The sequence below is a fragment of the Bipolaris victoriae genome, assembly GCF_000527765.1.
Source record: "Bipolaris victoriae FI3 unplaced genomic scaffold scaffold_4, whole genome shotgun sequence".
Taxonomy (NCBI): Eukaryota; Fungi; Ascomycota; class Dothideomycetes; order Pleosporales; family Pleosporaceae; genus Bipolaris; species Bipolaris victoriae.
Genome location: NW_014575388.1, coordinates 171,145 through 197,920, shown reverse-complemented (window position 1 = coordinate 197,920; position 26,776 = coordinate 171,145). Strand labels below are relative to the sequence as shown.

The following is a 26,776-nucleotide window of genomic DNA, read 5'->3' as shown; positions in this document are numbered from 1 at the left end:
CCAACAACGCAGAGTCGCTTCTCACCACGCATGAGTGGCTGGCGGAATATTACACCGAGACCTGGAGCCCCGACGGAGACGGTAACAACACTGGAAGGTGACTAATCTTTGCCTCAGCTTCGGGGACCATCTTTACCTGTCTTGGAAAGCAGCGAGACAGCGAGTGCAAATTTGCAGCTTGTGCCGCATATGCTAACTGCTCGCAGACTATTTGGGGATGACGAGATGTGTGTAGGCTTCGGCTAGTGGAGTGCAGAAGAGAAGGACCAAGCTTGCCCCTGCTTCGACATACATACGATACATACAATACACAGACACTAGTACTCGACTTGGTGTTGGAGCGAGATGGTGTGCGGGCCGTCGTGGTCTGACTCCCCGACACAGACTGTCCGCCCCTGCGTCACTGTCACGGCAAGGAGGGCTTGGGCAGAGGGCCCATCAGCAGCAGCTATGCCTCCCAAGTCAGCATACAGGAGTGTGTAGGTCCAATACGAAGGCGTATGGCGAGCATCAGCACGGCCGTTTAGCCGCATGGCTGTTGTAGGCGTCTGCCACGGCCAGCGAGTGGATCCACAGCTAGGCCCAGTGTGCTCGCCTGTTGGACATGTTTCTTGCGTGCTTGTCCAACCACGTCGGAAGCAAGAGGCCGGCTTGATTGACAAACACGAGTCGTGATTTGAAATGCAATCAAACTGTCGTTGCAGGGCGCTGCCTGGGGCCGTCGCGAGTGGTGAGCAGGAGTGAATGGCCGACGGTGGTCCGACGTGGAGGAGCAAGAGGGAGGGCGTGAAACGTCGGCTGCCCAGGGCCTGGCCGTCCGTCAGTGACGGGCGTGGTGTGCTGCCTGATGGGTGGTGGGAGCTGGTTGCTGGGAGCCGGGAGCTGGCTGCAGGGTTTAAAAATACACACACGGCTGCCGGCCCATGCACAGTCACAGCACCAGCAACAACATCGCCGCCAGAACAAGACGAGAGAGCAGACACCGACAGACAGTGACCGACAGGCATGCGCAAGTAGGTAGCGCGGGGCGTGTCCCCGTGCACGACGCCAAATTTTTGCCGGCGTAAGCGACTGAACTCAGGCCGCTTTTCGTCACGTCTGCTACCTTGCCTGCGATCGGCAGGCCATCATCTCCAAAGCCAAAGCCATGGAAAGTGTATCTCGCTGCCCCTCCTCGCGGCCTACACACCCACGCTACTGCTACCGCCCTTCCTTCGAATGTCGCTCCACAGCCCGCCGCACTAGCCGGGCCCATTGTGTGGCTTTGGATGCCGTCGCAGCCTGCCTGGCCCCCCCGCCGGGCCCCGTTGCGATGCCGTGTCTGTGTGCATGTGTGGCCGGCTCTGCCTGCTTGCACCATCCATACCAAGGGCCATGCACGGAGGATTCGTTGCTGCACGCCTGCTTGCCAGACGCCCTGCCAGCCGTTTGGCCGCCAGAGTCGCATGAACCTCGTCGACCGGTCGTTCCCAAGCGAAATGGTGGATGCTCTTCACCCTGCACGTAGGCTACTTAGACCCTAGTCGGCCGCTTGCCAGACCAGCGCTAGGGCGGCGTGCTCGCCATCAGGGCGGTACCTTCATTCACAGGGATCAGCTCGCCGGCCCACGAGGCTCACTCGCTCTCCACTGCAATTGTGAAAGGGTTATGCACCCGCGCTGCAATGGGCCCAGCGGTATCAGATTGGGAGGCCAGCGCAGCGAGCGTTACTAGCCAAGTCACCCACGCTCGACAATCACCGCCGGCACTGCTCCCGTCGTCGGATATGTGACCCGACTGAGAGGTCTCCTCCGGTCCAACACTGGCTGCCTCTAGACTGCCCTCTCTGCATCGAATAGTACACATGTACTTACATATGTACCTGTCCCATATATGACCTCAACTGACACTGACTAACTCGACTGACCTGCCACTCCCTGCTCAGCCCTAACCCCTTTCTTCTTGTTCTGCTCTTTCTTCATCCTCGCCCCCATTTCTACTATTTCTAGTCCAAAGCACCCAAGTGGAGATCCAGGGCACTGCAAGACATTGCAACACCGCCACTACCCGCCACTCCTTCTCGTCAAGTCTCACATGCCCCCCAGCCTTACCGTTGTGGAGAGCGCCCCCTAGTGCAGTGCCGGGCTAATCCTGTACACCCCGGACTAGCAGCCTTACCCTACCCTAAACCCTAGAGTCTGGGTCTGTGCCTTAAGACTGGATCATTCTCACCCATCTGCTGGATTTCCCGCTTAGACGCACTGGCCTACTCCTCTCGCATGATATACAACGCACGCTTGCGTCGATTGAGGACCATTTGAAGACAACCACACCTCCCTTCTCGCAACTCCTCTTGGACTCCCACATACCTACACACAGCCACGTTGACCCCAAGGATGACATTCTTCTCTACTGAGGCAGAGCTAGCGCTCATGGCGCCTGATGACGGCATGATGTACCCCTCCAGCACTTGCCAATCACCTCCGAGCATCATGTACTCACCACCACTCCACCATATGTCACACCGTCCCTCGACAACAATGGCCGGCCACGGTGGAATGTATACCCCTCCACACGACTACAGACCCATCATGGAATCGCCATATCCTCCCCACCCCTTCTGGACCTCGCAGGCCCAGTCGGTGCCGATGCCTCAAGTCTCGTCGTACGCTTACCCTCCATACACTGACATGGGATCCCCTCCCATTCTCTCTCACGACTCGACCCTTCTCTCACAGTATCCCGGCGCTACTCGACCTTCAAGATCACACTCGACATCTTCATCAGTGGGCCACGGTATTGCATCCAGCATCCCATCAGAGACTTCGCCCCCCGCACTATCGCGGTCGCTTTCCCCTTCATCGCCAGACCTCCGAGCGTACGGCATCCCAAACAAGAACGGCACATGGAGTTGTGCGTACCCAGGATGCACATCAAGAGCAGTCTTCACCAGGGGATGCGATCTCCGCAAGCACCACAAGCGACACACCAAGTCATTCTTTTGCCGGCACGGCGATTGCCCGCAATCTCAAGGAGGAGGATTCTCAAGCAAGAAGGATCTTGCGAGACACGAGGCAAAACACAACCCGGGCGTCTTGTGTGACTGGGATGGGTGTGACAGAGTTTTCAGCCGCGTGGACAATATGGTAAGTTTGGGCAGCAGCTAGTAGTGGCAGGAAATCAAATGCTAATTTTTTCTACAGAGAGACCACGTCAAGAGAATACACCTCAAGTCGTCACGGAAATCGTCGACAACATCAGCATAGAGATGGCGGTCCACTCCACCGTCTCACTTTTACTTTCGTTCAAGATACCCTGATTGCCATATCGGTCGCTATTGGTTTTGCTTTTTCTACTCTTCTTCTTCTCTCTTGGTCTACGATTGTAGCGCTTTTCCACCACTGCATCACTACGGCGTTTTCCGCAGACTAGAGCACGATCCCTGGAGTCATATGGACTATTCCAGGATGTATGCATCACGGATAGGACGCTTGCTAGGAATAGGGTGTATATACAGATACAGGTGCATATGGGCCGCGGCCGCCTGCACTAGCTAGGTACGAGTGACGTCTGCTGACAGAGCGACGTTGCTCTGAATTACATACTACACTTTAGTCGCAGACAGACATGTGCCGTTATTGTTTTCTCGCTCTCTCCGAGCCGCAAGCAGACTAGCAGACCAGCAAGAGGTCGTTTGGGGAATGTCACGCCAGAGGGGTTGTCTTTTCTGCGTCGGGAGTTAATTGAGAGCGAGACCGACGAGGCTAGTGGGGGGCCTTATTTCCCTGCCATTCACTTGACAAGGCTGACTTTGACGGCGCTGTCGAGTGCAGGTGGGGCCTTCTTCGCAACAGTCACATGACCATTGCCTCGTTTGCGTAATGACTGTTAGCGAGCAGCGAGCGTGGTGCTCCGTCCCACCACCCAGACACTGATCGAGTTGCACCCACGGCACCGCCCTCTTTGGTAGCCAGAACCTTGTCGAGTCACTGCGGTAATACCGGGGCACGACATGGCCCTACCCGGAAACACGGGCGATGCGATGCGATATGCGGCTGCAATCCAAGTGGCCGGCTGTGGCTCTTGTCACCGATGCAAGCCGTTTCCATGGCCTCTAGGGACCGACATGCACGGCATCGTGTACATGTCGAAATGCAAGCGTGGATGTATACAGTCAGACATGGCACCTGCACGTCAATGTAACAAGACATGAACACTGCGCTGGACGAGCGCTGTCAACTCGAACTCGGGGCCATGGTCCCATCACGTATGCGGCTGCAGACAGCGACACCCAAGCGGTTCCATGCCGCGAGCTTTGCTGTCTTGGGGGCGACGACACGGCGAAGGCCGAGTCGGCATCGAATCAAAACTCGCTTGCGGCAGCGCGAGTTGCTATTTTCCTCCAACACATGCTCGCGCTAGTGCACCAGTGTGCACAAACAACAAGACCATTGGGGGGCGGCTAAGGCTCGATAGTGTCGTCGAGGTCACGGTGATGACTTTGCCGCGGCCTACTACTATGTACCATCTGAACATGTACAACCTACATGCGAGCTGACAGGCGGCGGCATGTTGTCGTTCCGAGCGGCAATGCTGCGATCTTGTCACTGCGCCGTTTGATGCGCCCGTTACGCAGCCAACCATGGCCTGTCCACCGTGACGGCACAACATGGCCAACCGCTGACGGGTCGCAAACCGTGACTGCGGATTCGCTTGGTGAGATCTTGGGCGTCTTATTAGCTGTGCCGCCACGAGGTGGCTGCTTGCAGGCTTCGCTTCCTCACTCGTCATCTCGTACACGACCCCTACATGGCCATCGTTACCCCTGTCGTATACCGGTGAAGGCAGTCGACATGGGTCCGGCCCGATGCGGTCTAGAGGCAACTCCGCTCTTCTCCAGTAGCCTATCCACATGCTGGGTACAGTCGATCCGGGTCGCGCTACTCGAACCCTCATTTCTGTCCCCTCTGCGCTGTCCTATCCGCCTCCCGTGGTCCCCGGGATCCGTCCCAGACTTGTCGTCATAGCTGGCTTGTATACCCTCCTTCCTCGTCTCGCGTTTCATTGCTTTCACAGTCCAATCCCAACAGGTTTCACCGTTGCTGAAGCAGATGATGCGTGACGCCAGCCAGAGGGCTAAGTACAAGCAAGCCACCCGGCCGCAACTGCAAACCTTCGTCATGTGGAGAGCATCTCCGTCTCCACACTGCACCGTCGCCAAATCCCATCTTTTCGGCCCATTAATCAGTCCAATCAGCCACCCGTAGATATATTCAACCCATAAATACGTCGACCGTGCATGAATATGGGGTTGCCATAGCAAGAACCCTGAGGATGATCAACGGGTTTGGGAAAACATTGCGGTTGCTGCACCGTGCATGCCTTCATCGACAATATCGCCGACTCAGCGGGCCACTTTTATGATCATGGGGAATGAACAAGTTTCATATGTCCTATTCTGGTCACCACAACGAGATAACTACCAGAGCCTACTCAATCAACGGCCGACCGCTGTCCCGACCGATCGTCGTGGCGGCCAGACCTTTGCCCATCTTCACCAAAGAGGGGCCATCCAGGATCCACAGTGTCTCTGCTGTCACCATTTTGCGCTGCAAACATCCGGATATAACGATGAAGATGACTCGCACAGTCCCATTTGGGTTCTTGGCTAGATCCCAAGTTCGCATGGTGTCCATAGTCTCCGTCATCTTAACGTTGTTTGGGCAAGTTGGTCGAACGACGTGCTGGACTGCTTGACTCGCAACGTTTCTATCTGATTGGTCTGCTCGGGTTCCAGCTTCATACTAGTGGTTTGATTCCGCTTGTTGCAAGCTGCCAAGCTGTAGTGGATACGTGGCGCGGAACATCTCTTAGCGGCACGGAAAAGCAGGGAGCATAGGGCACTTTGTTCCTGAATGCAAACCTCGAACAATTTTCGCCCAGCCTGCCTACGGCGGAGGGTTCACTAACTTCCGCAAAGGGGAGCCTAGTGCCGCACACGGCAAAACATGTGCACTGACAATCTGCATGTTGACGACAAAGGAAGGTGCAAAGTGAAATCAGCTTCAGACATCTGGAACGTTCAAAAATACCTCCGACCCGCTTCACGATGCATGTATTTGAAAAAAAAATTGCGTGTTTTGCGCGCACTTGTTGCCCAACCCAACATTGCCGAACCCGAAGGGCGCTACATGCAGTCTTGTGAATGGCTTTGCTGTCAAGACTGCACATGCAAACACAAGCATTAACCCTGCGCTGCATCCAACCGCTAGAGCGAGCCATTAGACGATGTGTCCAACATTGCATCGCGCAAACACATGAATTTCAAGATGGCCGAACTTTTAACTTTAGTCGACGGGTCGTTTAGCGTCCTTGTTGCAATCACACGGCTTGAAGAGCCGGATCAATCAGTCTCGTGTGGATTTGTTGCGCCCACTAAATGCAGACACAGTTGTAAAATGATGTGGGTTTGACTTGTACAGCGCATTTCCTATCCAAGGGTTCATTTGGAAAAGCCAGAGGAGATGAAATGACGATTGCGCAACCGGGTTTTGGTCGGTTTCTTCCAGGTCGGAGCCTTGGTTTTCCATCTTTATGGGCGACAACACGGATAATCCTCGGCATTGTGGAAACACTCACAAAAGGTTGATGTGTACAGCCAGAATTCACTTGGGGTATTTTTGACATACAACATAGATCTTTGAGGAGTTTGTAGAAGATAAGTCACGGACGAGCCAATGAAGATGCGGAACGCCTATCATGCAGGTACACTACATGGTAGGTGGTATTACAGAAAGAAAGTAGGATTCCACCATGACGGAAAGAAGCAGGTTTGAAGAAGAGAGACAAGCCTCGGGGCTTGTAACCTGTTCAATATGCAGAAAAAGGTATAGAAAATGGCAAAAGTGGATTTGGTATACGAGCAACAAGAACAACAACACACACACACACACACACACACAAAACCATATTGCTCTCGCAAAAGGCAATAGAAGGTGCATCTGGTGGGAATTTCCTAAAAGGCCATCATCATGCGACGGGCGGGCACGTGACCTTTAAACGGCAACATGGCACCTCTGCGCCGGGACAGCCACACCGCTGCACAATCCATCGCACTGTATACCGGCCCTTCCTGTAGGATTCGCTCAGTGCCAAAAATACCATCCCTCCCTTGATATCTCCATTCGAGCCATGGCGTGCAGCAACGGCAAGAAAAACAAGCCGCGAGCAACGAGTAGTAAGCCCAGGCCGAGCGCGTCACGGGGCTAAATCCAACGGTCGGGATCGCGCCAGCACCCTAGCCCCGCCAGTCGTGGGGTCCAAAAAGAGTTGTCCTGTCTCTCCCCCTGTCGGCCAGAAGAGAAGAGAACAGAGCTCAGCGGGCAGCGCGCACAGACAAACCCAGTTTCCAGCCCCCTCCCCCCATCCCCGCCCGCACAACAACCTTTTTTCCCCACCCCTTGCTCCATCGCACGCGACGCCGCGAAATTTACCCAGATAGGCTTGATGCTGCGAGGTTGAAAATCCATCTAGCGCCGATAAGGTATAATGCCCTACCTTTGCGTCGGTGGGGCCCTGGGTTTTCCCTTCTTTCCATCCCACCCACCCCCTTGTTAACTGCCCCCCCCTGCCCTGTCGACTGTCCGCACCGCAACCCTTTTGTGGCTGCCAGGGTCGGCTGAGAGTAAAAGCGGCACTGCGGCATATGCGCGACATGGGGTGTGAGCGTGTGTGTGCTGAGAGAAGGGGACAGCACTGTGATGCAGGGGTAAGCGGGCAATATGTGGGGAATTTTATTCTATTGGTGTTGAACCCAACACGATGTGCATTTTCTGGTGGTTTGTTAACTTGTTCTCTCTTTCGACGTCCTTTTCGGCATGTTCCGTTTTTTTCTGCTCGTGACGTTTGGCTCTTGGCAATGCGTGCAGTCGAGTAGCTTTTTTTTTCTTGCTTTCGCTCATTTGCGCCTAATCTGGCTCATTTTTCTCTGAACTTACGAGGTGTCACTTTGTTTTTCTTTTCGTCCGTTTTCGGCTGCTTGCTTCCTGGCGAGTTTAAATTATTCATTGGTCTGGAACGTATGATTTTGTTTGCCCATTGGGCCAAATGGCATGATTATCTTCGGCACGTGTCTGACGATTTTCTTGTTTTTTTCATGTGCAAAAACATGGACAGGGTTTAGAAGGTTCCTAGGCTGTTGTACACATTGAGAAAATAATACGGCGTAGACGAGCTGTCCTCGGAACATCGGAGTATCGGAGGTCGGGCGCTGGCGGTAGATTGCTCCTATGTCGGGAAGGCTTAATTAGCCTCGACAACGTCAGCACCTACAGTGTGACCGCCAATGTGCATTGTTTGGGACTGCGCAGAGCTGCTGTCTTGCGATCCAATCTGCGATTCATGCTCATCGCTGTCGCTTACCCTGGCTTTTCCAGTTCATCAAAGGGACAAACCATATGTTTGACCAGTGCAAGTGCACATGGTATGTATGCTTAGTCGGATACCCTGCATATAATTCTGCTCGGTTACACCAAAATATACATGTCTCATACACAAGGGCAGATGAAATTACATACCGCTTGCCCGCTTCCTCATTCACACAACCACCCGCAACGTCCTGCTACGCCCGCTACGCCCGTAGGCCAAATCACCGCCAAGACATCTTATTTTCGGCCCGTCAAACAGTTCGCACCTAATGACCTTGCGGGCTGCAAAAAGGTCTATGTATAGTATTCATCCTTCCAAATCAAGTAATTTTCCGGACCACTTGTTCAGCTCGTCCCTTGCGCTTTTTGGCACGATTACATGCAAGCCTTACTCACGAGGCGGAAGGGACACGGAAAGCGGGAGTACCTCGCTGAGCGGCGCAGCAAGAAAAAAAACGCCAAAAAGGAAATAACCAACAACTTGTAGTTTAGTCTCCAAAACAATCCTGCAGGCTTGGGTAGCTGAGCAATGAAAATAACAGTACCAAACAAAATTTTTTTTAATCGCAAACGCTTGAACAAAGCATAGAATACATGCCCTGGCTTTACCCCCCAAAGCAACCAAGCACCCAAGCACCCAAAGCCTTGACCCAAACCAGTAAACCCCACCAACGCTATCCCCACAGCGGCAATAACAAGCGACTCTGTAATAGCGATCGGATTCTCTTTACCTCCTCCCCCCCCCCAAGCCAGGGGAACGGGCAAGGGGGGTTACGCCCGACGTGTTACCCCAAGTCGGACCGACCCCCAACAATCAACTTCCCCTTGTAAACGGAATACCCTTCGGATAATGCACGAAAAGGCGACAAGACAAAAGGCCGACGACCCATGTGTTTTGTTATTTTGTTGATCTCTTTTTTAGAGAAAAAAAAAACACATGCCTGACAAGCGAAAGAGAGAGCGCGCGCGAACACGCGATCGGGAACATGTATACCATGATTTCCACAAAAAAAAAGCCTTTCCCGTCCTAACTAAAAGTACTTGCTACTTTACGCCTTACTTGTAAACTTGGAAACTTTGGGGGGAAGGGGACAGGACGTCCGCCCATCGTCACTAGCTATTAGCAAGCAAGCAAACCAGCAGAAACAGAAAAGAATGGAACGTGCACAAGTTCAATCCACCCATACTATCTCCTTCCTTCCCATATCTCTCTTCCCCCTTCGCTTTGTCAAAAGAGCCCCACAATGCCATGCCATGCCATGCTTATCTGCCAAGCCCTATTTTCCTCGTTCAGAAAAAATCAGGCGGTGATGCTACGGGTCTTCCATGCCCGAAAATAAACTTTGATCTCTAAGAAAGGTCCCAGGGGGGGGGGTCGGGGCGCTGGCGCGCGCGGTGCGGCGGGCAGACTGGGACTGGAGCGCAACAACAACAAAAAGGGTGACCGGTGGAGTGGGTCAACCCAGGTTCTTTTCTTGTCAGGTACGTACCTTGAAGGTTAAAGGTATAGGAAGGGCATGGGTCATGTTGGTTCAATGGTTCGTTTGCTGGCGACGAATGAGGGGGCGCTAAACAGGCGTAAGCCGGTGCGGGCAGACACAGACACTGTCCAAAAGGGCGGAAATTTCGCTTTACGAACTATAGTATAGTATAGTTGGTTTTTTATTTTGTTCGGTTCGTTTGATTATTTTCCTTTGGTTGTCGATCGCAGTTCGGGCAGAGCGAGATCAACAGACGCCGCTTGGGGAGGTGGGTGTTTGGCGGTGGGGCGTATGCACGGTGGTGCCAGAGCTGGGAAACGGGGTTAACGGCATAAGTAGGCGTTGGCTGGTTATGTCATGGCAACGGAGTTTGAGTGGGGTTTAACGGAGATTTCAAAAGGCCGATGCGAAGGAAGGGGGGCCGATTGGCGTGTGCCATGGGGTGATAGGTGATGTGCGGGTTTATGAGAGGAGACTTTTGCATGATGAAATGAGCATTATTAATATGCTAGTATGAGATGGAACGTAGATTAGGTTGACGACGCTGACCCGATGACCCAACAGTGAGGAAAGGCTATTTCTTCGTGCCTTGCATGATTCAAGTGCTGATGTTCAGCTGAATGTTTCAGCTGTATGTTGATACTGCTCACCGCTTTCTTCTTTCTTCCATTTACCGCTTTCGTCTCTTGAATCTCGAGTTGCCTAGGGCTGAACTCTCGATAGCTGAAGTTTGGCCATGGTCCGTACGGACTGCCAGATTGGTAGTTTTCCCAAAATTGAAGGCCCTCTGGTTGCTCACGTTCATACCCTGCCTGTCGTATTCGGGTCGCACGACCGTGAAGATCCTACCAGTCGGTCACTGCATGCGCGGCTCATTATCCTGTACCAGTTCGGAGGTGTGAATAGCTTTTATATGCGCCCCAAAGATAGACTGTCGCATCTTGTGATTTCCTGTACTATATCCTCTCTCAGGTAGACGGTGGTCCGAAATGAGGCCATCCCCCATCAGGCATATCGTCACTGTGGACGAATCGCCAGAATCCATATATGAGACATAGGAAGACAAAGACGACTAGCAATTGTCCAAGCCATTCAGGTAATGCGCGATCCGTAGGGTCCATGTCGCTGCTGGCTATGGACGACTCTTCGAGGAAGTGGCTAAAGGTGCCATAGTCTGGCGGCGCACCACTCGTCGCAATGGCATCATCGTAGGAGGGTGGTGGCTCGTCGTGATGCAGAGGTTCGTCAAGAAATAGGTGTATAGGCGGTTCGTGAGGGTCGTCGTTGTCATGGTGGTCGGATGCATCTACTCTAGGTGGGGTAGATGGTGGATCGTATGAGGCCTGCTATGGTTAGCCCCGCATTGTATGTGTGGCTGTCTTCCAGAATTTACCGGCGCTGCGTCGTGCATGATACATTAGCCACAGAGGTTAGCTGGCCGTTTGCCCAGGCGTCATGGCGGTGGTGATGGAGATGGTGGTGAAGTGGCGGAGGTCGCGTGTGGCGCGCGTCATAACGGCGTCGCATGTGAAAGCCCATGTCGCACTTCGCGGGTAGGCGGTCCGAGCTTTGGCGAAGTGCTGCGTGTCGGGTTGCGACAATGGCAAGACGTGGACAGATACTTTGACTTCACCGCGTAGGCAGCCATTGACTGTATCCCACCCAGCTCTACCATCTGGTACAGCATGTTCCGTAATCTGCCATCCACCTACAGAAAACACACCAACCGCCACGCAAAATATGGCCGCTGATTCTGCTACTAACCTCCACATCTTCTCACCTACAGGCTCCGGCCGCTCCAGTCCTGCCCCCCGGGCTTCGCGCAATGCCGTTGAAGAGCGTAGGTTTCTGTTCCTACCATTTTACCCTACTGCGCACGACTAACCGGGCCTGCGCAGCTTTGTACAAAAAAGACAAGGGATTCCGACGATATGCCGCTGGTGTTGAGCGCGCCCTCGCCCTTTGGGATACTGCCCAGCAGGAATGGGCCGACTATATTTCTTTCCTCGCCAGGCTGCTCAAGGTCAATATTGCCGTACCATCGCGAATATGAATCACAGCGCTTATCATGTATCCCGTCCAGGCCTTGCAAGCGCACCCTTCAGAGATACCCGTTATCCCCCATAGCGATACAGTTGCACTGCGATTAGCGCAGTGCTTGAATCCAACATTGCCCTCGGGCGTCCACCAGAAAGCCCTCGAAGTCTATGACTATATCTTCTCTACCATTAGTGTATGCCCATTCCACACCCCAACAGGTCAGGTTGGCAGATGCTGACCCATGCCCAGAAAGACGCCCTCGCCCGTGATCTGAGCCTTTATTTCCCCGGCCTTGCCTCTGTACTATCTTTTGCCTCGCTTTCGGTCCGCCCACTCTATCTCTCTCTCTTCGAAACGCACATTTTGAAGCTCGACGGAGCTGCCCTTCGACCAGCCTTGAAGGCCATCATACTCTCGCTGCTTCCTGGTCTAGAGGATGAGACAAGCGAGGACTTTGAGCGCATGGTGTCAGCAACCGAGAAACTGCGCAATACTTTTCAGGAAAACTCAAACGAGGCAACTGAATCGAGAACAACTAGTGGCTCGTCGCATTTCTGGCAGTGTTTCTTCCTCGCTACCATAACAAATGCATCCCGACGACAAGGTGCACTCGCATTTCTCACACGTCACTTGCCCAAGTTCGGAAGTCCAGGTCGTCGAAATTCTCCACAAGATGCTTCAATGCCTCCCGAAACCCTATCGGCCGAAGCAGAGGCAGCCACATCCCCGGAGCCAGGTCTACTAATCCGTTGCTTCGAATCTGGCCTTTCAGACCCTCAAATACTTATACAGCGCGGATTCCTTGACTTACTAGTCACTCACCTACCTCTTGACTCACCTGTCCTGCAAGAACGTGTCGGTAAAGCGGACTTGGAGCGACTGGTCGCAGCAGCGGCTGGTGTGGTATCACGAAGGGACATGAGTTTGAATCGCCGACTCTGGGCATGGTTCCTCGGACCCGAGCCTACGGCATCAGAGGCCAACGAAAGCGTCACTTCTCCAATGTCGGAGAGTCACGGACCTGGAGACACTTCTGCCCACCAAGCTGCTTTCTTCTCGCGATATGGTCTTGAGGCACTCACAAACAGCGTGCTCAAAATGATTAATCGACGTAGTGAAACCCCTGCCGAGCGAGCACGTCCTTTTAGAGTATGTCTATCGCTCATGGATCGTTGGGAGGTAGGTGGGTTGATTGTACCTGAGATTTTCCTCCCAGCATTGCAGAGTGTCCACTCCTACAGCGAGGATGCCTCAAGAGATCAGGTTGACGAAGTGGTGAGAAGCGCCAGTGCATTCTTTGATGGCGTCGACAGCGGCTTGATTTGGGGCAAGCTTATCCACCTCATCACATCCTCTCTGCAGACAGGTCTGGCCTCTCATAGTGAAGCATTACGGAAGGTGAAGCTGACAAAGTTTATTCTTGCACGTTTCAACCTCAAAGAAGAGGATATGCTATTGTATCACATGCCTCTGATGATTCTATCGACACTTATACGCTTGAACGAGTCGTCCAACGCAGCGAGCATTACATCGGCGGAGATTGAGGTCAGGAGTTTGGCTCTAGAGATTTTAGACTCGCTTGTTCAGGTCGTACCAGACCGTTCATTCCAGAGCGGTAAAGCAACGGACGAACAACTATCTGAAGCCCTCAAGATGACCCCCGCAAATGTGTCTCAGAAACTCCAAGAGTTCTATGAAGAATCTCAAGGAAGCCTTGACGCGGCAGATCTACCCTTTGATCCAAGGCAACTGGGCCAAATTGTTCTTCGTGAGGCTTCACGAATGTTCATTGGGGCTTTGCAATCAAACAGCCCTCAAAACTCGGCCGAGACACCTTCCAGAATTCTTGCGAGCTTGATATTCAAAACCCAGCGCACGAACGCAATTGAAGAGACGGATCTCCCAGCCGTATTTGCAGAGATTCTTCAAAAGCCAGCTGATTCCGAGGTTGTCCCGCCGTTTTCACTATTGAGCGCCATAACCAGTGTCCTCCTGGCTCTTCAGACTGCACTTCCATCGGGACCCTGCATTACCTCAGACCAGTTGTCCGAGCTTGCCTACCCTCTAATTGAATACTTTTGGCAATACCTTTCGCCAACATTACCCAAGTATCATGTCGAGACAGCACGGTGCTTACTGCTACTGCACTCAATGGCTCCAGCAAGTCGAATGGTTGAGAGCGCCATATCGTCCATAGTTGTAAAGCAGATGTCCCAGGCTCCAGGAATTGAGGGATCCTCGAACTGCGGTCGACGATTCGCCACACTCTGGGCACATGTTATGCATGAGCTGAGCCTACAGTCAGAGAAGCGCCCAAGCACCACGCGACGACCAAGTGGCAACGCTCTTCCTGTCTCACTTCCTGCCAACGACTTCCAGGCCGTGTTGACAAGGCCGCTTCTTCTACTTCTAGACACAATCGCGGACGAAGGTTCCGAAACGTCTACCTTTATGCAAAGTTGGCTCCATGAACTGCCGAGTCTGAACCGAATTATTGAAGTCCTTGCAGTTCACATTCAGTCGATGAACTGCTTGGCGGGTTCGAACAACCTGGTGCCTGAACAGGCCAATCCAAGACGTTCACAGCTTTCGAAAAGAGATGATACCAAAGAGTGCTTGTACTATCTCAAGCACATTGCTAATGTTGTGAAAAACCCATCACGCCTTACCTGGGCTACGCTTGCTGAAATGAGTGTCGCTTGGTCAGAAGATTCTACATTGCGAGTGACGATCCAAGAATGGCTTGTACGTACTTGCTTGAAAACGCTGGCAATTCATGCTGGCGCTTCGGAAAAGGATGCGGAGCCACACATCCACGAGTTACACAGGCTATCCGTCTCGGTCATATCGCAAATCTACCGCAGTCCATTTGCCACTCCACTTCGAGATCTGGAGCTTGAAATACCACTTATGAACAGACTGAGATCAGCAAATCCATCTTTGCAAAGTCTGATATTAGGTGCGGAGCTTGCTGCACTGAGACTCCGTCTTACTCGTCCGCAAGAACAGCCGGCTGAAGCCAAGACACTCAGTCCTCCTACAACGAATCGGTCACGTCTCTCTTTGACCCTAAATAGAGAGTCTGAAGACAATGAGCCGGCACCTGTCCCGCCACCCCCTCAGCTAATCGAATGCCTGAAGTTTGGCTTCTCATCACCAACTAGTCGCTTGGTTCTTGAGGATTGGATCCATTTCCTTGTTGAGGTACTGCCAATGTTTGCTGATACCATCTTCCAAAATCTTCTTCCGCTTGTTGAATGTCTTTGCCAGCAAATCAACATCACATTCGAGCATCTTAAAACGACCTTCTCAACGAAGGAGGCACCCCGCATGATATCACCGGAATCGACATTGATATCGCTCATGAATGGTCTGGAGCAAATCTTGGCCAAGGCACACGAACGCCTGACGACGCAGGAAACAAAGGTATCAGCCAACAAAACCCCTGAGCAGCCTCAAGGCTTTTTTAGCAATGTGGTATCTGGTGTTTTCTCTTCTGAGACTAATCAGACACGCACTCCTACAGCCAACAGTAGACTAACAGTCCTGCTTTGCTTCCAAGACACTGTCCGTATCTGTTTTTCCATCTGGTCGTGGGGAGGCTACGGCCAAAGAAAAGAAGCACAGGATCCTACATCGGCATCTTCATTCGCGTACACATCACTACGTATGCGCAACCGAGCTCGCCGCACGCTGGAGCATCTCTTTGGGGCCGAAGCATTGGAATGCCTCGAGACATTGGCGGTGCAATGGGCTCACGCAGCACTTGACGATATTCAAGGACCTGCAATCATGGGGTTGTTGAACGTGTTGAATGGTTCCAAACCCAAGCACACTATCCCAGCCATCTTCAATGCTGTCTATAGTCGCACTGACCCCGGTGCCTTGGATCCCAGCAGACTATCTACCCTGACGTCTGATCTTACCGACACGGAACTGGTTGCTTTCCTTGTTGAGTATACGGATTCTCTGGAAGATGACGCCATGGACGAGATCTGGCAGGACTGCATGCTGTTCCTCAAAGATGTCCTCGCGAACCCTTTACCACATCGACAAATCTTACCAACCCTCTTAGAGTTCACTGCCGTCATAGGGCAGAAGGTTGACAATACTAACTTTGGGGAACAGCGCAGAATGAGGAGGGAGCTCGCTGTAAGTATGCAAGTTTCGTTTCATTAACCTATCTGACCGCTAGTATAGGATATTTTTGCAAGAATTCTTACTGCAATCTTCACAACCCGCTCCATGGGTTATCTGCAAGATTCGAGTCAGAGCACGGTTGAGAAGGCAGCTGCCACGACGAACGGAGGCCGTGCACAGAAACGAGCCACCGACGTTGTCTCTATCCTCAGTACTGTCGTACCAAAATTGCCAATTATCCTTGTTGAGAACGATCGGGTGACAAAGGTGGTGTCGGATATATCCACATCTGTCATTGGACCAACGTTCCGTGCCAAAGCTTTCCCTGAGAATGTGTCGAGAAACATGCTGGACCTGCTTCAAGGCCTTGTCAAGATTTCACAAAACAACAAACTGGTCAAGAAAGATATTTTTGATGCTTTCAATGACGCAAAGTTCTTCAATACGCCGCTTTCGTTGCTGAAAGATGCATGGGTGCCTATTTTGGCACAGTGGACACAGTCGGACAAGGAACGTGTGCCAGAATTGCTATCGCGGCTGTCTGCACCTACGACTGCAGGGATCATGTTTGGTGTTGGGGCTACGTCGGCCAGGCAAGAGGCGGACCGAAAGACGCAGCTCACTCTACGACGCATCGCGCTGCTTATTCTGAGCAGCGCGGAAGACGCGTTTACGCCCAACATAGCGCAGATTGTTGAAAAGATTGTGGAATTGCTTACGGCCACGCCGGCATCGTCACCTTCATCCACGACTCGGGCCGAGGTCATTGTGCTGTTACGGGCGATTATTTTGAAGACATCGCCAGTACACCTGGCGCCATTGTGGCCGGTAGTGAACGGGGAATTGACATCGGGTCTGTCAGCCATTCTGCCGGATGCAGCTAACAAGGAACACTACAACAATGCAGGCATCATTCAAAGCTGCAAGCTGTTGGATGAGCTGGTTGTGCTGGATCCGGATGATTTCCAGCTGATGGAATGGCTCTTCATTACCGACACGATTGATGCAGTATACAAGCCCGTCGAGCCGCCGGCGCTTATGTCGCTCACTGATGAAATCAACGAAGTGTTGAGCATGTCTTCGGCAGCGCCTGCAGCGCCTATGAGTGGGCAGCATGGGTTGGACGGGGATGAGCCCAAGAGGGTACTGCTTCTAGATCCGCTGATCGAGGCTCTGGAGAAGGAGGAGGGCGCAGCCGTTTTGGAGATGACTAGGGGAGAGCTAGTGAATCGATTGGTCCGGCCGTTCCTGGGAAATCTTGCGATGAACGCTTTTGAAGCGAGGTACGGAGGTGGGAAAGCGGACTGGCGGGGTGTTTGGGAGAGCGTGGTTGCAGACGCAGGGTTTTGAAGTTTTTGCGATTGATTGGACCGGCTGGGAGGTGTGCATGTCAGATCAACCTAAAGTGCTGCACAGTACAGGAGGTGAGCATTTTGTTGATGCCAAGCCGGAGTATAATCCACGGTGAATTAGGATGCTTTGCCAGTCGGACGGTCGGGAGTTGATGCGGAATTGAAGGGGACAGGAGCTAGAGATATGGTGGGACATGTTGGAGAGGAAAAAGCAAAATAGTCGGGTTCAGGTAGAAAAGTAGTCGCGATGTTGGTAGTCTATGTATGAATCTTGGGGTAGGGGCTGGCCAAGCATTTGGAGTAACCGAGCTCTGTTTGGCCATGCGAGTGTCCGGTGAGGGACTAGTCGTGCAACCTGCTGTCGTTCTTGAGGTAGTGTTTAGTGAGGATGCTAGGCTGCTCACGAGCCACCCGACTACGCATCCCCTAGCAAACCTCAGCGGCACGTGGTGTTCACGTCTAGACTGTCAAGAAATTTTCTTCACAAAAAGGAAGTAATTTTTGTTTGTTTGCAAATGTGGTATATGTATGGTTGTCTCATCATGGCTATGCTCACCTACCAGCATTTGTCGTCGTCGATTGCACCAAAAAGCACGTTGAACCAAGATAGTCAGGGCTCGCCGAACTGTCATGGACCCTTGAGATGTCGCATCTCCGGCGTCTAGCGCGGACTAGTCGGTACGCTCGGTGGCTTCGGTACCAAGCGGACCCCGGTTCCAGCAGCAGTTCAGCTCAGCTGGGCAGAGGCCTTCACCCATGGATCGCCAGTTTGGAGAGGGCCAGCGCGGGCAGCGCGGCCAATGGACATGGAGGGAATGCGAGAGCGGGTCAAGTACGCAATACACACTACTGTCATTTCGTACATGGAAAAAGCGGAAATCGATTTCGCCCTCCTCCGTGCGCACCGTTCCGCTGGTCGTGCCGCCACACTCGCCTGCCGTTCCTGGGGTCTGGATTGACGCATGGGTGACCGGAGAAGTCAAATATCAAACTGAGTGAGCCCGGGAGAGTGGGAAAAAGTCATGTCTGGTCAACTTGAGGCTGGTAGGATACGTCAGTGTTGGATGCACGACAGATTTGTGAGCTGGGGCGCTGCGGTTGTGTGTCGACAAGTGTACCGGATCCGGCCAGAGAGTCTCTGCCTCATGGCGAGGCCTCTATCCAGCGCCCTCGGTACTACTGCTACTGGTGCTGCGCACTGGCAAGCACAGAAATAATAAAAGGAAAAAAAAAGTTTAGTATATAGCATGGCGCCCACCGCGGCTGCCAGAGGGCTCCCTCTGTCTCTCGAGCACCAGAAGAAGAAGAAGAAGAAAACACATCATGGCAACTTGGAACAGTCATCGCATGCTCGAGCAACAGTCATTGCGAAAAGGTCAAACTCCACGTCACTGGCACACGCATGAAGGGGGTGGTTCGGCAAACCTGATTTTGCAGCACAAGAAAACAGCAGCAGACATGAGTCCCTACTCTGAAACACACACCGCAATGGCTTCATACCCAATGGGGGCTTTGGCTGGGGACAGGCCTGGAGGCTGGACACAGGATCACCACGTCACGAGCCCCATGTCACCGCCAGCAGCATCTGACCCAACCAGGCCCGCCTTCGCCTCATCATCCCCCCCACAGCCTCGCCAACAAACGACATGTGCTGTCCCGACTCTCCCCGTGCCACAGCAACCCAGGGCCATTACCGCTACTCTTGGAGTAGTTCCGGTGTGGCCGCCACCGCCGCTGCTAGCGCCGACACCGCAACTTGCGAACACTGGCGGTCTACCTAGCACCAGCAGAGGCAGCATCCCACGACCACCGCCCCGTGAACACTGCCTGCAAGATGACCTGTACTACACTTTCACACGCGATGCCTACCTGTCCAGTGCCACCACGGCGGCTAGAGAGGTTGCCGGGTCCCTGGCGTTGAACCAAGGTTATCATCACTGTGCTGGCCCTGCTTCTGCCCTTGCTGCTATTGTTGTTCCTACAGCCACTACTGCCACCGCTATTGCTGTGCCAAAAGAGACGGTGAACAAGACTCACCGACGCCCACAACACCCATTAAAAAGACCTCTGCACGCACTACCGCCCCAAAATCACCCACCTGCAAAGAGACTTAGACCTTGTACTCCTACTCCTTCTGTCATCAACAACAACAACAACAACCTCCACTTTGTCGACTCGTCTCTCTTCGCTACACTAAACGCAGCCATGATGGAAATCGCCAGCCGCCAACTCCCCACACACCAACCCATGTCGACTTCGTCGCCAAAAATATCCTTCAAGGACACCACTTGGACTTTTCCCAAGAAGCTCAAGAAGAAGCGTCCCCGACCCAGCGACATTTTCAACATCAACTTTGGCTTTGGATTTTCCTCTCGCCGTCGCCAATCCTCAGACTACTCGCCTCAAGTCAGCCCTCGCACCAGCATCTCATCCGCATCCGGTTCCCCAAGGACAGAAATGACCGAATCCTTCAAGAGGCAGCGGATCGACTCTTCCGGCTCCGATGCCGAGGTCACGCGATCAAAGAGCGCAAGGCTGGACATCATCACTCCCACCACCAGCCGCACCCAATGTGAAGAGCCACACCCGGGCCAACTCGTCGACTTTACCCAAACTCCACCTTCACTTCCTCCCTCGCCACCCCCGGCTCCCGTCCCCGCCATGCAACTCCCCTCACCCAAACAATCACCCAAGCTCCTCCCCAAGAGCAACCCAACCAACGAGTCTAGCCTCCGCCTCACCACCGACGCCTACCACGAGTACCTCGCCACCACCCAACGCCGCAAGTCCTTCCCCGCCGGCGAATGGGCCGCCGGCCGCATCCGTGAGGAATTCCAAATCCTCAGCAAACTCGACGCTGGTCTTGGCCGTGAAGAGGAAATCGAATCCATCGATCCTCTTGATACTACTACTACTGTTACTACTGCCAACGCTGCCAACGACATCTCCCTCATCGCCCCCTTCGACACCACTACCACCACCACTTGTACTACTCAGCTTCCCATTGAAAACTCAAACTGCGAACTCCGTCGCACCACCAGTGATCCCTCCACCGAGCGCTTCCTCTTGCACATCCGCGCTAGCCTCGAGGCTCGCAGGAGCAAGAGCGGCAAAATGTGGCAGTCTTACCCCGTCTTTGCTGATGAAGTCGAAAAGGGGTTTTTGGATGATGCGCCCTTGTAACAACATACACACTTTCCTTCTTAACTTTCTAAGCGGTGTTTTTTGTACCATATGTAATACTTTCTTCTTTTCCTTCTCTTATATTTTCGTTTGTTAAGTAGGGGGGATGAGGATTCAGTTCTCTCCCCCCCCCCCATCCCTTTCTTTGGGCTTTCCAGACCCCAGGGCTTCTACGGGCAAATTGCAGGACAATTTTTTGCCTCGGAGAACCAGCCATCCTTTTCTTTTTTCGTTTGTTTCTACGGAATTTTTTTTTCATTTTTTTTTGAGCATTACAAAGGGAAATGGGTGTGTAGCATTACTTGGCATTGGCATGAATAGCGAGCGTTGGAACACAATTTTTAGCATAGATACCCCCTCCCAAACCATGGTTACCTCCACCGAACAAACGGTTGGTAAGGTGCAGAGATGATATGAACGTCTCAGATATGAAAGTTTTAATATTTATGATTAACTACATCTACAACATCTACTCTTTCTCTCCATTCTTCGTGCTCTCCACTCCTCCTCTCTTCCTCTTCCCTCTTAAATAATCAAACCGTGTTTGACGCCCAAAAAATCACCGACTCTTCCACCTCACCCCCCCAACCCACTTAACCCACCGTTCCACCCTCTCCCTAACCTCGGCATCCCCCTGCACACCCCCCTCAACAATCAACTCGACGGTATAAAAACTCCTCGCCAACTCCTCATTCCCCACAAGTCCATGCACAAAACTATGACACGCGCGACACAACCACGCCACGCTATTCAACCTTTCCTCTGCATGCCACCCGCGCTTCAGCACGCGCGCATGCGCCGATTTGGGGATGAGGTGGTGGTACGTCAGCGGGACCCAGTCTCTGCCGCATAATTCGCAGGCCGAGGTGCGGGTGCTGGACCAGATGGGTGGCGGCGCCGTCACGGCAGTTATGTAGGCTGTGAAGAGCGGGGTGAGCAGGTTGTGGTGGTCGGTTTGGTCCGAGCATGGGGGGAGGAGGGCGTAGGATTCTAGGCTGTCGATGGCGACGGGTGGGATGCTGGTCAAGACGAGGGTGCGTGTTGCGGCGGAGAGAGGCGGCGAGTATGTTTCCTCGAGGGAGGGGGTGGATGTGAAGAGGGTGTGGGTGAGGGTGCGGAGGGAGGCGGGGAGGCTGGGGAAGATGAGGGCGCCGAGGTACTGTGGTTGCGATTGTTAGTTTATGCAGTAGGTAGAGACATGGGGATTGTGTACTTCGATAAACTCGCCTAGGTCTTCGGCGTCGTTGGTTTGCGAATCTGCATTGCTGGTTTCTAAAGCTTTGTCTTGCGGCGTATCGTCGTTCTTCCCACTCTTTGACCCCTTCTTCGTGTGGCGCTTCTTCTTCGGCTTGGGCTTCTCCGTCGGCGCGGCGAGCGCTTTGAGGACCAGCTCGCTCATGCAGTCGCGGAACGTTTCGTAGTTGGATTGCTCCTCGGCGGGAATGGGCTCAGCCATGTTCAATTGATTCGAAATAAGCTGTACTACTATTCAAGATATACGTATTCAATTGTGCGCGCATAGTGGCGAGCATCAGCGGCGATGCCATGGTGTTTTTGTAGTGTAGACGGCCATGACGAAGTCGTCAACTTTCGCGTTCGCGAGGCGAGGCGCTAGCGGGGTCGTGAGCATAAGGGCGCTGCAAGGGCTCAACGCCCGTCAGACGAACTCGTATCTGTGGGCGAATATTCGAGATGCGATTTCGATCGAATTGCAGCCTGGGGCTGACCTGCTGGTGTTTGTTAATTCGCGGCTCTTGCATGAATCCTCTGCTGGGATTATTCCGTCATGTGTTGGCACCCGGCCATTCAGAAAAGCAAAAGCAATGACGCAAGTTGGAGCATAGTCTTGTGATCTTGAATTCTCATCATATTCTTCTAATCCAATCAGCAGAACGTACACTTGCTGAATATTACCATGCCACCTGCTCTTTGCGCTCGTCATATCCCGAAAGATCGAGCCATTCACAGCACATGCGAAATACGAGCATTGAGCCCTGTTCCTTTGGACCACAGACCGTCGTTTTACTGATTTTAGGCCTTCTTCTTTCCGCCCTTGGCAAGGCGGTTCGCTTTGCCCATGGCTTGCTCCCGTCTCCTGGCTTCACGCTCCATGAGCTCCTTCTTCTCTTTTTCAAGCTCAGCACGTTCCTCAGCCTCGGCCTTCTTTCGCGCAGCCTCAGCCTCCCTACGCTCGCGAACCAGCTTTAGGCGCTCGAGATCAGCACGCGCCTGATCGGTCTTGCCTTCGGCGTGTAGCTTGTCATATCGATCCTTGTTGGCTTGCGCTTGAAGAGCCTCGCGCTCACGACGGGATAGCTGCGAAAGGTCCTTTTGCTTGCCCTTGCCCTTGGCTGCGGAGTCGTCCTCTGCCTCAACGGGTGCTTTGGTAGCTTGTGTGCGGGCCTTGGCGGTGTGATTTGGGTTTGCGGGCATATCATCGTCCTCCTCCTCCTCAGAGTCGGTGGGCATGTCACCTGCCTCGGGTGCCTTTTGCGACTTCTTCGCTATCGCGGCCTGCTTGCGCTTCTTTGCAAGTTCACGGCGCTGTTCACGTGTCAACTCTTCTTGTGCGGGCTTGCCCTCCTCGTCCTCGCTAGACTCCTCCTCTGATGATTCCTCTTCACCGGAAGATTCTTCGTCAACCTTGTCGGGTTGCTCCTGCGACTTGTTGTTAGTTTTTGTCTCTCGGGCGTCTATCAGGGTAAGTACGTACACCCCACATGCCGACTACCTCGCCATCTGCATTTAGCGGTTGCAAGTCGCGTGAAAACTTCTTGCCGCCTCCGCGCTTGACCTTGTTGAACTTGCCGCCGCGACCACGTGCTGAGGACATGTTGAATATGGGTTGTGACTGTGGGAGTCAAGAGTGTTGGATGTCGAGTCTGATTGCAAGCCGTGTCCGTGTACACGGTGGACGGTGCCGAGAACTATGTAAGATCCTTTACGTGTGGTATGCTTCGAATGGGGTAAAAGCCTCAGGGAGGGTATGAGTTGGTGTTGGGGGTGATTGTGTCAGGGAAGCAGAAGTGGCCTAGTTGTGAAAACGAGCCTGTCGAACCACGGCACGTCAGCCCAATATGCACATTGCGCGCAGCAAAGCGAGCCTGCTACTTACCTGCTACACCGCTATGCAAACAGTCTTCTTGGTGTTGTCAAAAGAGTCACCCTGGCCGGCCCACCAACAAAACGTAACAGCCCCGCGCCCGCCAAAATCCCCTGCCCCGCCATTCCGTCCTCGTCACACCAAACGCGCCATTCTCAATTCGCTCGGCTGACCCCTGCACCGCCGCTAGTCCGCATACCAGCAAGCGCACATTAGTCATCTGAAATTCTCGCAGCAACAAAATCAGCGCGTCGCCCTGTCCCCTTCTGCTCACTAAAACTGAATACCCCTTTATTCACTCTGTGTCTTCCACATCCATGGAGATTCGGAGGGGAAAAAGGAGGTTAGAACAACCTCGCGTTCGCTTACCTCCTTCTCTTCTGCGCTTTGCGCTGGTGGAGCGAAGGCAAATTTTTTGGACGGTACATACTTTTGCGTGCACGCCATGGTGCGCACTCGGCCTTGCGCCACCATAATCAGGCTGCCCAGACCTCTGTGATTTATGAATGCTCCACCTCAAAGCCGTGTCCCTGCCCCAGCTGTGCGTAGCATCACGATATGCGCGACGCGACTCAAGCCATAATTCTGAAGGACCTCTCGTTGGATGCTTTCGCTTGGCTACGGCTCTTTGTTAAAGTCTGGAAATCATCATCAAGCTCATGACATCAAGGCATCACTTTGACATAGAAAACAGCACAAGATTTGATGTTATCCATCCATTTTTGTTCTTAAACCTCATCTCTGGATGTCAAGGCAAGCTACCAAAGATCATCCATGGCCATGACATGTTCCTCGTAGAACCCTAAAGTCAGCCATCCCATGAGGAGGATAAAAGAAAGAACCCTCAAGCCAACCGCATTCGACCCATCGTCGGTAGATCCGCTCCTCTCTTGCAACCAGTATCCCTCATCCACTAAGCAAGCATGAACCTCCACCCTCACATCCTTGTGACGACCCCAAAGCCCACTCGCATCTAGACGTACCACATGACATCCTTGAGGCTACGCGCGTTCTGGATAGGCATCAAAGGACCAATCTCGACGTGGTGCTTGGAGGAACCAGTCGATGATTCCTTCTCGGCCTTTGCCTCCTTCTTTCCGGACGAGACAGGGCTCTCGTTGAGATGGGCACGTGAGCGGTCCGCAGCCAAGTGAGCATAGTAGACAGCCGGATGCATCGAGACTGGAGTAGTCGAGCGCACATACTGGTACGAGTGTTCGAAGATGAACTGCTGAAGCTCCGCAGCCTTCCAATCACCCTCGTTCAGGATGCAGTGGTAGTGGATGGGACGCGCCGTACCCTTGATGGCAACGTGGGAGCAGAGATAAAAGTCGAACTCGAACGGATGAGTACAGCCAGACTCCACCAGCGTGCCCGGAAGAGGGTTGTTGTTGCGATCGCCCTTGCCAGCATCGGGGAAGAAGCGGATGTGGTGACGCTTGCCGGCAATCACAACCGTGAACTTGGGAACTTCCTTGCAGCCCAACTTCTTGAAGCATTCCTTCATGTCATGAACCTCCTCCTCAAGAACTGCAGCGTACTGTGCCTCGCCGACTCCGTCGCGAATGTAAAGAACCCGCTGCGGAGGCCTACCCTGACCAACCTTCTGCATCCAAACCCTGGCCATGGACCCGAAGTGATTATCGATGTTGGAGGTCGTAATCATCTCGACGCGGTTTCCGTTGGTCTGAACCTCAGCCCAGTACCTAGCGAAGTGGGCGTCTGCGGACACGGTGATGGCAGCAAATGAAGCAGCTTCGCCAGAACCCGCTCCAGGAGCAGGATGGGAGACGTCAGCGCCGACCACCATCGTAGGAATCGAGGCAGCCTTTGGTGCAATCTTAGGAATGATCTGAGATTTTGCGATGCAAGTCGCACCACCGAGCTTGGCATTAATCTTCATGCATACGTTGGAGATGTACTGCGGGGAGGCAGACATGACATGCTTGGCCTGTAGAACTTGTGACGCCACGCCGAAACGGATATCACAAGACTTCTTGATGCGGCGGTACACGTCAACGTTCCGATCGTTGACAATGAAGAGTATCAAGTTGGGTGGTGTGGAGTACCTGTAAATTAAGTCAGTGACAGCTCTGCGAAAGAAAGCAAAAATTCCATAGCTTACTTGTTGCCAGTCTGGTTCCAGACCTTCTGGACTACAGTCAAGTTAGCGCGCGTCTTGGAGATTCAACAAGTGTTGTTACTCACCCATCTCTCCACCATCTGCCAGATTTCCCGGACCCATCCAGGGCTTCTTGCCGTGCTGAGGATGAGAGAGGATATGCCCTCCATGCGCTTCGTAGATTTGGATCAGTTTGAGAGCGAAGCTCTCAACAGCTGTGGGCGGCGGACTGCCACGCCCTTGGATAACGCAAATGCCCCAAGCCTTGATGGGGCGTTCCTTGTTTGGCATAACAAACTTTCTTCCGTCAAGCCTCCACCGACCTTGGAGCATATCAGCAGGCTTGATCGTGGCTTCCTTTGAGCCCGGACCGAAATGAACAACAGGGGAAGGCAAGACACGAGCCTGAACCTTCGCAGGGTTAGGGTTGACCTTGATTCCATAGTGGCTGAGATAGGGATCGTTGGCCCAGTCGAGGAGACGAATGCCATGCTGAACCGCTGCCCAGCGATCTTTGGGAAGAGTGACAGCAAATTTGATCATGTTAGATGTCTGCGTGTCACTGAGCTTTGTGTTGTAACGCTGATTGGCGTCAATCTTGAGGACATCAATCGGCATGTAAACAGCTTGACCGCGAATCTTCTTCGTCATCTTGACCACTGGGACACCACCTAGGACGGCGATGCCGTACTTCTTCTTGAAGTAAGCGGCGACAGAAATCTTCTTGGAATAATCGTCTGGATCCGAGAACGTTGCTTTGTGTGCATCCAAATCAACAAACTCATCGATGGTCCACTGCACAGGCTCCTTGGTGTGTGTAGTGGATACGCCAATGCGCCTGAACTTCCTCAAGTCTTTCTTGAGGATGGAGCGGTTCCAATCGCGGAGCGCATTCTGGAACATGCTCGTGAACTGTGGAGGACTACAACTGAATGCTTGGCCAATGGCAC

The 26,776-nt window shown here is 53.1% G+C and overlaps 10 protein-coding genes across 10 annotated transcripts; 5 read left to right on the top strand and 5 right to left on the bottom strand.

The window, feature by feature from the left end:
- Nucleotides 1–317: 317 nt before the first annotated feature.
- On the bottom strand, nt 318–1,973 carry COCVIDRAFT_11758 (hypothetical protein; the record flags this gene model as incomplete). Its single annotated transcript, XM_014706155.1, has 4 exons — nt 318–1,110; nt 1,194–1,490; nt 1,619–1,823; nt 1,907–1,973. The coding sequence occupies 4 exons, from the start codon at nt 1,971–1,973 to the stop codon at nt 318–320; spliced, it is 1,362 nt and encodes a 453-aa protein (XP_014561641.1).
- Nucleotides 1,974–2,375: 402 nt separating this feature from the next.
- On the top strand, nt 2,376–3,245 carry COCVIDRAFT_22312 (hypothetical protein; the record flags this gene model as incomplete). The annotated part of the gene is made up of 2 exons (XM_014706184.1): nt 2,376–3,125; nt 3,183–3,245. The coding sequence occupies 2 exons, from the start codon at nt 2,376–2,378 to the stop codon at nt 3,243–3,245; spliced, it is 813 nt and encodes a 270-aa protein (XP_014561670.1).
- Nucleotides 3,246–4,798: 1,553 nt separating this feature from the next.
- COCVIDRAFT_11756 (hypothetical protein) lies at nt 4,799–5,161 on the bottom strand (the record flags this gene model as incomplete). The annotated part of the gene is made up of 1 exon (XM_014706154.1): nt 4,799–5,161. The coding sequence occupies one exon, from the start codon at nt 5,159–5,161 to the stop codon at nt 4,799–4,801; it is 363 nt and encodes a 120-aa protein (XP_014561640.1).
- A 2,016-nt stretch (nt 5,162–7,177) lies between these two features.
- Nucleotides 7,178–7,480, top strand: COCVIDRAFT_85944 (hypothetical protein; the record flags this gene model as incomplete). Its single annotated transcript, XM_014706259.1, has 1 exon — nt 7,178–7,480. A coding segment is annotated over one exon (303 nt), but the record flags the coding sequence as incomplete, so codon positions are not given.
- Nucleotides 7,481–9,126: 1,646 nt separating this feature from the next.
- COCVIDRAFT_86008 (hypothetical protein) lies at nt 9,127–9,315 on the top strand (the record flags this gene model as incomplete). Its single annotated transcript, XM_014706258.1, has 1 exon — nt 9,127–9,315. A coding segment is annotated over one exon (189 nt), but the record flags the coding sequence as incomplete, so codon positions are not given.
- Nucleotides 9,316–10,854: 1,539 nt separating this feature from the next.
- On the bottom strand, nt 10,855–11,297 carry COCVIDRAFT_33340 (hypothetical protein; the record flags this gene model as incomplete). The annotated part of the gene is made up of 2 exons (XM_014706257.1): nt 10,855–11,229; nt 11,280–11,297. The coding sequence occupies 2 exons, from the start codon at nt 11,295–11,297 to the stop codon at nt 10,855–10,857; spliced, it is 393 nt and encodes a 130-aa protein (XP_014561743.1).
- Nucleotides 11,298–11,626: 329 nt separating this feature from the next.
- On the top strand, nt 11,627–17,416 carry COCVIDRAFT_33339 (hypothetical protein; the record flags this gene model as incomplete). The annotated part of the gene is made up of 5 exons (XM_014706256.1): nt 11,627–11,726; nt 11,785–11,909; nt 11,970–12,119; nt 12,176–16,078; nt 16,127–17,416. 5 exons carry the CDS (start codon nt 11,627–11,629, stop codon nt 17,414–17,416), a joined length of 5,568 nt encoding a protein of 1,855 aa, XP_014561742.1.
- Nucleotides 17,417–18,765: 1,349 nt separating this feature from the next.
- On the top strand, nt 18,766–20,601 carry COCVIDRAFT_85762 (hypothetical protein; the record flags this gene model as incomplete). Its single annotated transcript, XM_014706255.1, has 1 exon — nt 18,766–20,601. The coding sequence occupies one exon, from the start codon at nt 18,766–18,768 to the stop codon at nt 20,599–20,601; it is 1,836 nt and encodes a 611-aa protein (XP_014561741.1).
- A 559-nt stretch (nt 20,602–21,160) lies between these two features.
- On the bottom strand, nt 21,161–22,057 carry COCVIDRAFT_11752 (hypothetical protein; the record flags this gene model as incomplete). Its single annotated transcript, XM_014706153.1, has 2 exons — nt 21,161–21,760; nt 21,815–22,057. 2 exons carry the CDS (start codon nt 22,055–22,057, stop codon nt 21,161–21,163), a joined length of 843 nt encoding a protein of 280 aa, XP_014561639.1.
- A 575-nt stretch (nt 22,058–22,632) lies between these two features.
- On the bottom strand, nt 22,633–23,434 carry COCVIDRAFT_11751 (hypothetical protein; the record flags this gene model as incomplete). Its single annotated transcript, XM_014706152.1, has 2 exons — nt 22,633–23,259; nt 23,315–23,434. The coding sequence occupies 2 exons, from the start codon at nt 23,432–23,434 to the stop codon at nt 22,633–22,635; spliced, it is 747 nt and encodes a 248-aa protein (XP_014561638.1).
- Nucleotides 23,435–26,776: the final 3,342 nt, after the last annotated feature.